The sequence below is a fragment of the Diospyros lotus genome, chromosome 8, assembly GCF_014633365.1.
Source record: "Diospyros lotus cultivar Yz01 chromosome 8, ASM1463336v1, whole genome shotgun sequence".
NCBI classification, from domain to species: Eukaryota; Viridiplantae; Streptophyta; class Magnoliopsida; order Ericales; family Ebenaceae; genus Diospyros; species Diospyros lotus.
In genome coordinates, this window is record NC_068345.1 from 9,843,256 (window position 1) to 9,855,197 (window position 11,942).

At 31.6% G+C, this 11,942-nt stretch overlaps 1 protein-coding gene across 5 annotated transcripts in view; it reads right to left on the reverse strand.

The window, feature by feature from the left end:
- LOC127808783 (protein PSK SIMULATOR 1) overlaps positions 1-2,266 on the reverse strand; it is a 70,159-nt gene extending 67,893 nt beyond the window's left edge. The window contains exons 1-3 of one of the 5 annotated variants that reach the window (XM_052347403.1): positions 2,103-2,266; positions 1,878-1,941; positions 955-1,442 (exon numbers count right to left, since the gene is read on the reverse strand). In XM_052347403.1, the coding sequence (XP_052203363.1) occupies positions 955-1,278 (324 nt within the window). In that variant the 5' untranslated portion in view covers positions 1,279-1,442; positions 1,878-1,941; positions 2,103-2,266. Of the gene's footprint in view, positions 1-954 lie in introns of all 5 variants that reach the window. The other 4 variants (XM_052347402.1, XM_052347404.1, XM_052347399.1 and 1 more) reach the window with 4 other exon arrangements.
- Positions 2,267-11,942: the final 9,676 nt, after the last annotated feature.

Here is an 11,942-nt window from a genome sequence, read left to right on the forward strand (position 1 = left end):
ATTGAAATCACAACCGAGGAACAACGGCTCTGATACCAAATGTCACGACCCTAGGGTTTAGCTAGGGTCTAGGAAAGAAATGGGAAGAATTCGGGAGAGGAACGAAGAAGAAATTGGAGGGAGATATAGTGCAAAAATCAAGAGAAATGTGGGAGAGCAAGGAAAGAACCAAAGAGATAAAATAGGGAGGGAAAATATGAATTCATTATATTCTTTCAGCATACCTTTCTCTACATACTATGGCCTATTTATAGGCTGTTCAACTAGAAGTAGAGTCTAGGAACAACACCATGTGCACTACAACAGAACTAATAGCATTTCCTAACCAACAATGTAACCAATTACAGCTTTAACCCCAAAATACCCCAAGGGTTGTGACACAAAAGACTTGAGCAATACCTCAAAATCATAAATGATGGATTTAGGTGGATGCATGAGTCTTTTCCTCACATGTCCAAACTATTTTACTTCGTGTCTTGCACATCTAATCTAATCTTCGGTAGGCATCACGCTAATTTATTATAGATAACTCATTTTTAGTTCTATCTATTAATATATGGTCGCACATCCACCTAACACTCTCATCTCAATTCATGGAAATTTTTCAGTTTGACAGCATCCTACTACATGAATATAGAATTAAAGTTAAATATTGGATGGCATAATATTTCAGATGATAGGGGACTTATCAAGATTTCACAAGTCAACATTAATTTAAATTTTTGTACTAATTCACTGTCAAGACCGTAGGCAAGTTTTTGCAATGGCATTTACCAAATGAAAATTACATGCAACTTCGGTTAATAGAAAAAACAGTATCATTACCAAACAGAAGCATTTCATAGGTGTTTTATCCAGCACATTATGGTTCCATTTACGGGAGAACATATAGGCCGATAAACAAGATGCAAAAAAGAACACAACATATCCAGAAATTTTCCAGGAAGGACAAACCTTCGCAACGGCAGCCTGTTTCGACTTTGTTGATCTTGATTTGTATGATAAAGCCCGAGGCAGATTTGGAATCCCATCATTGATATCAGCCGCAGTCATCCCATGTGAGATTGTATCCGTCTCAGGAAATGTAACGGACTCCCCTAATTGCTTATCCACAGTTTCCACAACTTGAGATGGCGTAGGATTGTTATTTACGTTGGCATCCGGCCCACGAGACTGATATACCATTCCAGAACCATACTTAAAATGACCATTGACATGTGGAAAGCTTCCACCTGTTGAGCCATCTTCAACAGATCTCCTCGAGCAAAACCCACCCATTGCACCAGTAGTGCCAACTAATATTCAATACTATTTCAAGCTTCCCATACAAAACCTAGTGTAAACCATTTCCAAATGCCTTGTATCAGAAATTTAGGGACTCGGCCCTGAAGCAACCGGTAGCAATGAAAGCCTTCCCCAAATCAGCTAAGCACAAGACTAATCTGCAAGGAGTAGGAATCTCAACCCTAGTAGTCTGACACAAAAAAAAAAACTAATCCAATCTTTTCATCACAAACAAAAAATCAACGTAAATCACTGGCTACTGCAAAGCAAGAGGACAGAAAGAAAAACCCCATAAGAAAAACACCACCAAAAGAATGATTGAAGAATAGATGCCAAAAATTAGTCAGAACCAGCAGACGAGTCAATCAAGAAAACAAGAAGATTACGGAAGGAACCAGGAAAGAGGAAAATCAGCGACAGATGAAGAAACTCGATTGACACAATCAATGGGGAAGTAAAATACAGCGACAAGACCAAAATCAGAACCAAACCCCCGGTTTGATCAAAGAATTTGAATACTCCAACACAAACATGCAGTCACCAACACAAACACACACACACACACACACACAGAGAAAGAAATAGCGGCTCACCTTAGAAGAGAGAGAGAGAGTGTGTGTGTGTGTGAGAGAGAGAGAGAGGGCTAATAAGTTGGATCTGTGAGAAGATAACAAAGATTCTAGTCAGTGTCTTCTTTCCCCCAAGAACAGAAACAATACAGAGAGATGGTGATGATGGTAATGATGATAGAGATGATACGATGATGATAACGATGGAGAGACAAAGAGAGAGAGAGAGAGAGAGAGAGAGAGAGAGACGGGAGGAGGTTTCAGTGCGTGTGGGTTTTGTTCACTGGGCGTTTCACTTCTTCCTCTGCTCTCCGTATTGCTTTCTCTTCTCTGCCATCAAAGGAGACCGCAGAGTCCGAGGCCGCTGCCGAACCCAACCAAACCAAAGCAGGTCAGAGGAATCCCACCGCCCTGTTTCCCTGTCCAGTCAAACCCCCTCAACCAAATCTCCTTAACCATGGTTAAGTTTCAGGGTTTCCACGCTATCGTCTAAACTCTGCCTTTCACCGCCACTCGCAATCTCCCGCCGCGTCATGTCCACGCTTTTTGCTGAATATAAGCTGCCGTGCTCCTCCAAGCTTTGTCAAATTGACAACCTCGCCCCTCTAATTTAGTCTCTTGTGGATAATTGGATATATTCGTTACCTTGCTCATTAGAATTAAATTTTGTAGGTTACGAGTCTCTTTATTTTTTTATTAATTTATTTAATATATACATAATATATATATAAGATTTCTCACCCTCAAAAGTCAAAACAAATAGAACAATTTGAAAATATCATTAATTTTCATTATTGTTTTCAAAATTTAAGTGATGTGTTTAATCCATTTGGAGTAAATAAAAAAAAAAGGACAAAATAGAAATTGGCAAATGCATCTAAAACTCTTTGGCCTTTTCTCTTGTGCTTTCTAGACTATTTTCAATTTTTCAACAGTAAAAACGTGCTTATTTCTATATTTTTGAAAATAAAAAAAATAACAAAAAAACAATTATTTTCGTTACACACACTCTTAAAATTTTCAAAACATAAAAAATATTACAGGCAAAACGAACGCATTTTCAACAATTTTAAAACAGACACTCAATATACAAAATTAAAAATAAATTTAAAATTAAAACACGAATAGAGTAACTCCTTAGCCTCTATTCTCTTTATTATTTTCAAACTGTTTTCAGTTTTCAACTTTTAATTTTTTAAAACAGTAAAAATATATTTACTTTTATATTTTTAAAAACATTTTCAAAAACAATGACAAAAATTATTAAAAAAAACTCAAAATAATAAAAAGTTATTTTGACTAATTTTATCACAAACACGCTAAAAATTTTCAAAAAGAGAAAAACGCTACAGGCAAAAAGAATATATTTTCAATAATTTTAAAATAAACACTCAAGATATAAAATTAAAAATGAATTCAAAATTAAAAATTGAAGCACAAAAAGAATAATTATTTATTATTATTTAAAAAACATGAATGGTTAGTGTTGAAAGATATTTATTTATTGTGGAGTTTTCAATTTTCTTCTAAGGAGTGGTTCAAATTTGAGTATTAATTTGGTTTCACATCAATCACGCCAACTTGCTCAACGTGGCTGTTATTTTACTTGAATTTTCATGTAAGCTATTGCGACTTTGATCGGGTAAGTTTGAAAGAGATTAATTGTTGTTACTGTCATGATGATGCCATAGGATTACACAATAATTAACTCTAGTTGAGTGCTTTCATTAATTCTCCCAAAGTTAATTGGCCACAGTTAACTGCTATTCCTGCTATGCTCTTCGGAATTCTTCAACACAACATCTTATTAAACTTCTTCTCCTTATTATTAGGGTTGACTAATTTAGCTTAAAGTTTGAATCATTTTTTAATTTTATCTCATTTTAAAAAATATTTTAATTTGATCCTCATACTTTAAAACTAATGTCAATTTTATCTTTGATCGACATGATATATGACCCAGCTACATGACAGTTAAGATGACGCGTTGATGTGTCTAATAATTGTCACATCAACAAAACGATGTCGTTTTATATTCTTTTTACTGCAGATCATGCATGAGGATCAAATTAAAATAATTTTTAAAATGAGATAAAATTAAAAAAATAAATCAAAATTAAAGATAAATCAGGCTATTAATCCACCACAAAATAGGAGAGATATGAATAAGGATATGATTTACAGCAAAAATAAAGTAAAATAAAATAATTTTGATGATGTATCAATTATTGGACACATCAATATGCCACTTTCGCCACTATGTCAATTGGGTCACAGAACGGTCGATGAAAAGTAAAATTGAGATAAATCTTAAAGTATGAGAATTAAATTAAAATAATTTTTTAAACAGGATAAAATTAAAAAAATACTTAAAATTAAAGATAAATCAGATTATTAACCCTCATTATTATTTTATTATTAGTCACACTTCACTCACTCTCTCTCTCTCTCTCTCTCTCTCTCTCTCTCTCTCTGTGAAAACAGTAAAATGAGGGTGATAATAATTTAGTGGAAATACAATTCCCATAAATTTAATTAGAATGGATCCAAAAACAGCACCAATCTTAACAATTGTGATATGAAATGAATGAATTATAAAGGCACAATACAGATAATAAAAACAAAGAGATTCACCCTCCACCTGCCTACTGCATCTGCATGTTTCATCAAACTTTGCACTTGGAATTCTATTGGTGCCGATTTGGATCCTTTGGAGAAGAAGACGACAAACAGCGGCCAGTATATTATTGTTTATGAGGAGGAGAGATGAATTGGTTCGAGTGCATGTGATTATCTATAATATATTGCATACTTCTTATTCTATAATGTAATGTTTTTGAATGTTTCGTGCATGACCAATTCAACATTGGCCCTTGATGCCATTTGGTTTTTATGACATAAGAAGTTGGACTCTTTGTTTTTTAGTCAAATATGGTGTGTGTGACCATCTTTATAATATCATTATAATTAAATTCATGTTAAAAATATAAGTAAATTACATTGATCCTGACATTTACCATAAGTATAACAACATTCTTTTAGTTCAAGAAATTACAAAGAGCTCTTCTATTATTAAAGACTTTAGTATTTTATTTCTACTTCTTTCTTTTCAATCTCCCTAAAATTTCAATGAAATTGAACAAAAAAAAATAACACAGATGACTATCGCATAAATAAATAAATCTTAACAAAAACTAAAACTGTCAACAAGATCAGACAGAAAAAGAGATGAAGGAAATGGGAAAGAGAAACCCATTTAGGTTCTTTGTTGTAAAAAAGTAATGAGAGAGATTGAATTAAGAGACGTTTTTGACATGCTAAAGATCTAACTATAATTGTTTAACAATAGGAGTAATAGTTGATACAAGTTTTCTACTAATTCAAATTACTTGTAAATTTTCAATTATGAGATCCATGTAATAATTATGCTAGAGCTAGTGTATATATCTAGTCTATTTGTATTATTTTTCAAATAACACATATTATATAGATTTTGTATATTTTTTCAAAAAAAAAAAGCCTCTTAAAATATTCAACAAATGGATCAACCATATAGAAATTGAACATATTATATAGGTTTTATATATTTCCCAAAATGCCCCAAAAGCATACAAAATATGGATTGCTTTAAATATATATTGGAATACATTAATTTTATGTCTTATATAAACAAGTCAAAAATCAAGTTTGAAATGAGTTCTAAAATCATGAAAATACTCATTTGAAACTCACAATTTAAAGTTTGTTTAATATAGGCTAGATGAGTGGGTTGTGCTATGCACGGGCACATCAAAAGGTTGTAGTATAGTTTTATTCTTTTAGAAAAAATTTAAATAAAATAAAATTTGGTATATAATAGTAAATAAGAGTGTTCATAAATTAATTATAATCAAATGCCATAAATTCAAATTTTGTATACATATTAAAATTCAACGGTCAATGAGATGACTGAGTTAGAACTATGTAGAAGTAGCCCATGGTGGTCACTAAAGATACATACGTATTAAAATTAGACTAAGTAATAATGACAATCACGATAATGATAATATTAACAACAACAAAGGCTGACAAAAATCACAATAATGATGCATCCTACTAATAAGTTGTCTGGTAGAACTTACAAAAATAATTTTGGGTTTTAGAGATAGGTAAAGGAAAATTTTAAGGACAAAATTTCTTTAAGGAGAATCAAATGTATCCTAAATTTTTAATATAAATTGGAAAAATTAGGATTTTTCATTTTAGATAAACAAAAATGGGTTCAATGGAAAATTTATATTGATTTAAGGGTATTTTGGGTAATTTGTCAACATTTTCCATTTAATATAATTTTTCCAAAATATAGGGCCTTAGTGTAATTTCTCAAAGTTTTGTTAAGGTTTTTCTATAACTCTTTGAAAATTTCAAGGCATAAGTAAAAGCTTAAATTGTAGTAGGTTTAAGTATAATGTACAAAAATTATAAGTGTAATATATTAAAAAAAAAAAAAAAGACAAAACAAAACAAAGGGCTAAACTTGAATTTAGCAAATTAAATGAGGTAAAGTGCAATTTTCAAGACTTCTACAACTTGCTAGGCAAGTTGTGCTACCACAATAGGTGGCTAGTATGCATAATGAAGAAGGTGATGGGCAATTGGGACTTAAGGGATTGGCTAGTATGCAAAGTAGAGAATTGTAATAAAAAAATGAAAGGTTTTTGCGAAAATTTTTGAGACAAATCAACCTTGTTTTGATTGGTTTTAAGGGGATTTGATAAAAAAAAAAAAAAAATTGTTTCTAGTTCAATAGGGTTTTATTTGGCACAAAAAAAAAAAAAGAAAGTAATTTAGTGTTAATTTGAGTGAAATATAAAAAAGTTGCCAAAAAAAAAAAAAAGTAAGGCTCGCTAGAAAAACTAGTCCAGCAAGGAAAAAGACAATTGTATAGTAGCTTTTAGCCAAAAATTGGGGGAGAGAAAGAAAAAGAAGAATAAGGAAAGAAGAAGAAAGAGAAAGAAAGGATGACAAAACAACAAGTAATAGTTGTTGGTATAGAAGAATATGACTGAAAGCGAAAATGGGTATTGGGCACGTGTAACTGACATATTACACATGAAGACACATGGGGTCCACCTGCCAGGAAGAAAATGAAGTAAACAGAAATTTTTTTTTTAGGAAAAATAGGAAATAAGTATAGAAAAATAAAAATATTTGGGAATGTACAAAGTACATGCTAAAAAAATATTTCAAGGCTTGAGAAAATAATTTCAAGTACATCAAGACCATAAATAAAAAGCTAGAAACTGACATTAACATAAAAAATTTTATAGATTTTTTTCAAACATGATCAAGATAAATGACACGATCATTGAAATGACATAATTGACATAAAGTATGTGTTTGCATAGCATTAGATTAGATAGTTGTTGTTGTTGCAAAAAATATAATAATTAAAATTTATTATGCGGGAAGGTCAAGCTGAGGGGTTAGGCATAGAACTCGAGGTGACCACCAGTATAGGAGAAAAAGAAATGTTGTTGCCCAGGAGAAAGCTCAACAAACTTGAGTTTCTTGAAGAAGCAATTGTAGCATATCTCATATTTATTTACCTGTGTCACATCCTGAGATTCTATTAAATTCAATGGATGAAAGTACACAACATAAAAGATTCATAAATTTAGCATTATTTTGTACCTTTCTAGTATCTTCTTCATCAAAATCTTCCTCAACTATTGGAACTAATTCTCTATTTTCTATAATGTTAGGCATTTCTATACCTTGGGTTATGGCTCTCCATGCATCATAATCACTTGCATGAACATAAATTTTCATCATATCTTTCCAATAAGTGTAGTTTGTGTCATTAAATAGTAGAGGTCGATTTGTGGATTGGCCTTCGATTGAACCAATCAATAATTTTCATAGTGTAAAAAGAAGATAAAATTCACAAATAAGAGTAATAGACAATTAAAGTAGATTATATACTTGCTCTGATACCAATTGTTGCCTAGAAAAATACCCAAGATGGGGGTGAATTAGATTTTTTTTAAATTTATGATTTTAGCTCTTTGTTGAAAATTCTTAATTTTTGTGATCTTAATAAAATATGATTAAGCAAGTATATGAAAATTTAAATCAATCAACCACAAGGAACAATAGAATTTTTATAAAGGTTCGGCTCTAAAGAGCCTACTACTCTCTCTTAAGACTGAGTTTGAGGTTTTACTAGGAATAATATATAACATTAACTTTTAATTGAAATTAGGTCTAAGCAAGAACCACTAGCACATAGCTAGCAAATACAATATCCTCACACAATAAGTGAGTAAAAATAACAAATTTACAATCAAAGACACTTTCAAACAAGTCACCAATGATTGAGAATTTCACCAACTAACACACTTTTAGCATTGAACTTTCTCACTCTTATTTGATTATTCTGTCAATAGTTTGTTCTGTGTATATTTTTTTGAAGCCTTTATACTCACCATTTATATAGGCATATTTAAATAACGACTGAAGTAAGATCAAAATTAGGAATTTTATAAGTCATTGTTGGGTTTCAGGGATTTGGATTTCAGAGTTGTTGGAACGTATACCAAAAATTTATTAAAAAATAACAACATTAAACTTAATATCAATGTCCTTGACTTTGGATGAAATAGGAAAATGATGGTCAAGGGGGACAAGGTAAGCATAAAAAATATGAACAAGGTCAGGATAAACTAACTCTTTGATAGTGAGAAATGAAGCCCACTTACCAAGGCAATCGATCAAGTTGAATCCCTCTTGGCAAAGTTCCTCGAACTCGACCTTTCAACCATTGAAGACAGCTTGGCGAAGCGGGAGGCCGTTTCTTCATAAAAGAACATGGATGCTTTGAAGCCATGGTGAGCCTTTGTACATCTTTCAGGCGTGGATCCTTGGACCCTCTCAGATGTGGACCCTTGGACATGCTTGTCGGATGCTCTTCTTGGGGCCATTTTAAATGAAATGGGAATGGGTCTAAATATAGGCAATAGACTAGAGAGATTGAAAGAAAATGTGAGAAACAAATGGCCTAAAGGGCCTTTAAATGGAGTTCGGTTAACCTAGGGTTATCACATTGGCAGTAACTTCGGTCGACCAAAGTTTCTCTTCAATCAAACGAAGATAGGCATACTGCCCTATCCTCGAGCTAATCAATTTCAATCAACTAACTCTACAACTTAGGTTGACCAAAGAAAGACAAAAGGTCTACTCTCGAATCGTCTATAATTCGGTCAATTGACCCTTAATCTTAGGTCTACCGAAGATGGACATAATGCCCACCCTTGATCCTACTAGACTTCAATCGACTGACCCTTAAACTTAGGTCGACCGAAGATGGACATATTGTCCACCCTCAAATCAACTCAACTTTGGTCAACTGAACCTTCATCTTAAGTTAACCGAAGACAGATAGCGAAGTAAGGAAAATAAATAGACCTAAGTTAGCCAAACATATAAACAATAAACTTGAAGAAGCATATTACTCATAAAAATTCATCATTCCTAATTCTCTTCTAATTTTGCAACATTGGTCATCTCCTAAAGGTTTTGTAAAAATATCAGTTAATTCATCATTTGTGCTTACATATTCTTTAATCAATATCTCTCTCTTTTTTACATGTTCTATAATAAAATAATGTCTAATTTCAATGTGCTTTGTCCTAGAGTAGAGGATGAGATTTTTAGTTAATTGAATTACACTAGTATTGTCACACTTAATGGGAATATGATTGAACTTGATTCCATAATCTTCCATTTGATGCTTTATCCAAAGGATTTGAGCACAACAACTCCCAGTCACTATGTATTCGACTTCAGCTATTGAGAGTATAGTTGATGTTTGTTTCTTACTAAATCAAGAAATAAGTGAGTTTCCTGAGAATTGACAAATCCCACTTATACTTTTTCTATCAATCTTACTCCTAGCAAAATCAGCATCTAAATACCCAATGAATTCAAAAAAAGATCTTTTTGGATACCAAAATCCTAAATCTTTGTTCCTAAAAGATATATAAAATTCTTTTCACAGCTGTGAAGTATGATTTCTTAGGATTAGCTTGAAATCTAACACACAAGCATACACTTAACATTATATCGGGACTACTAGTTATTAAGTAGATTAATGATTCTATCATTCCTTTATATTTCTTTTGATCAACATTCTTCCCATTTTCATCCTTGTCTAACTTAGTTGAAGTACTCATGGGTGTTAAACTTACTTTATTTAATCCAGGCTCAAATTTCTTAAGAAGATCCTTAATATATTTGGATTAACTTATGAATATTCCATTTCTAATTGCTTTATTTGAAGACCTAGAAAATAATTTAATTCTTCCATTATACTCATTTCAATTTTTTTTTGCATACATTTAGCAAAGTCTTTACACATTTCTCATTTCTAGCTCAAAAAATTATATCATCTACATATATTTGAATTATGCGCATTTCATTTTCTTCATTTTTGATAAATAAAGTTTTATCTATTTTTCTCCTGTATAATTATTATCTAAAAGAAATTTGTTTAATCTTTCATACCAAGCTCTAGGAGCTTGTTATAATCCATATAAATTTTTTGACAACCTATATGCATGATTTGGATATTTATCATTTTCAAAGTCTGAAGACTATTCAACATGTACTTCTTCATTTAAGTATCTATTTAGAAAAGTACTTTTAACATCCATTTAGAAAAACACTTTTAACATCCATTTGGAAGAGTTTAAAATCTTTATAGCAAGCAAAGACTTATAGCATTCTAATGGCTACTAATCTAGCTACAGGGGCAAATATTTCATCAAATTTTATTCAGTCTTGCTTATTATACCCTTGAGCAACATGCCTTGCTTTATTTCTTATTGCTATTCTAGATTCATCTATTTTGTTTCTATACACCCATTTTGATCTAATAACGGGATAATTTTCAGGCTTAAGAACTAATGACTAAGCTTTATTTCTTTCAAATTGACTTAATTCTTCTTGCATGACCATCATCCAATTTTCATCATTTTTAGGCTCCTCAAACTTCTTTGGTTCCGCTAAGATACAAAGGCTAACTGATGGCCTTGTTCTAACTCACTCATTTGGATTACCTAGGATTTGATCATTAGGGTGATTTTGGACAATTTTCTATTCCTTGGGGAGATTACTTGAATCACGAGAGTTTTGGATTTCTAATGTTTGATTTTGTTAAGGTAAAATTTGATTACGATTTTGAGAAGCATCCTCATCGTCTAAAGATACTCTTGGTAGAGAAGGTGAAGAGTCATCAAAGGCAACGTGCACTAATTCTTCTATAGTTTGGATCCATTTATTAAAAACTCTATAAGCTTTACTAATTCATGAGTATCCCATAAATATTGCTACATTAGATTTAGCATCAAATTTTCCTTGGGCATCTTTATTATTATTTAACACAAAGCATTTACAACCAAATACATGAAGATGACCTATCTTAGGTTGTCTATTCCTAAGAAGTTCAGATGGAGTTTTCTTTAAGATTTGTATTACAAGGTCTCTATTTAAGATATAACGAGTAGTGTTTATAGTTTCTACCAAAAAATATTTAGGTAGGTTACTATCACATAGCATTGTCCTAGCCATATCTTTTAAGGATCTATTCATTCTTTCCACCACTCCATTTTGTTGGGGTGTTCTAGGAGCTGATAAATTATGATCAATACCATTCATGTTGCAAAAGAGTTCCATATCTTGATTATCAAATTTTTTGCCTTTATCACTTCTAATACTAATTACCTTGAGATTACTTTTGTTTTGTATTTTTTTACAGAATTTTGAAAAATAATCAGATGACAAATCCAAGAATCTTCAATAGTTGCAGATAGACATTTCACATTATTTGCTAAGAGGTCATCTAAGTCAACTATATATATATTTTCATGTCTTTGACCAATAAATATGATATTTGACTCATGTTTAACTACACATTTAAATGACTTAAATATTACAATATATCCTTTATCACGCAGTTGACTTATGCTAAGCAGGTTATGCTTCAATCCATCAACAAGTAGTACATTTTCAATAATAGTGGAATAAGTATTACTTATTTTTCTAGCACCA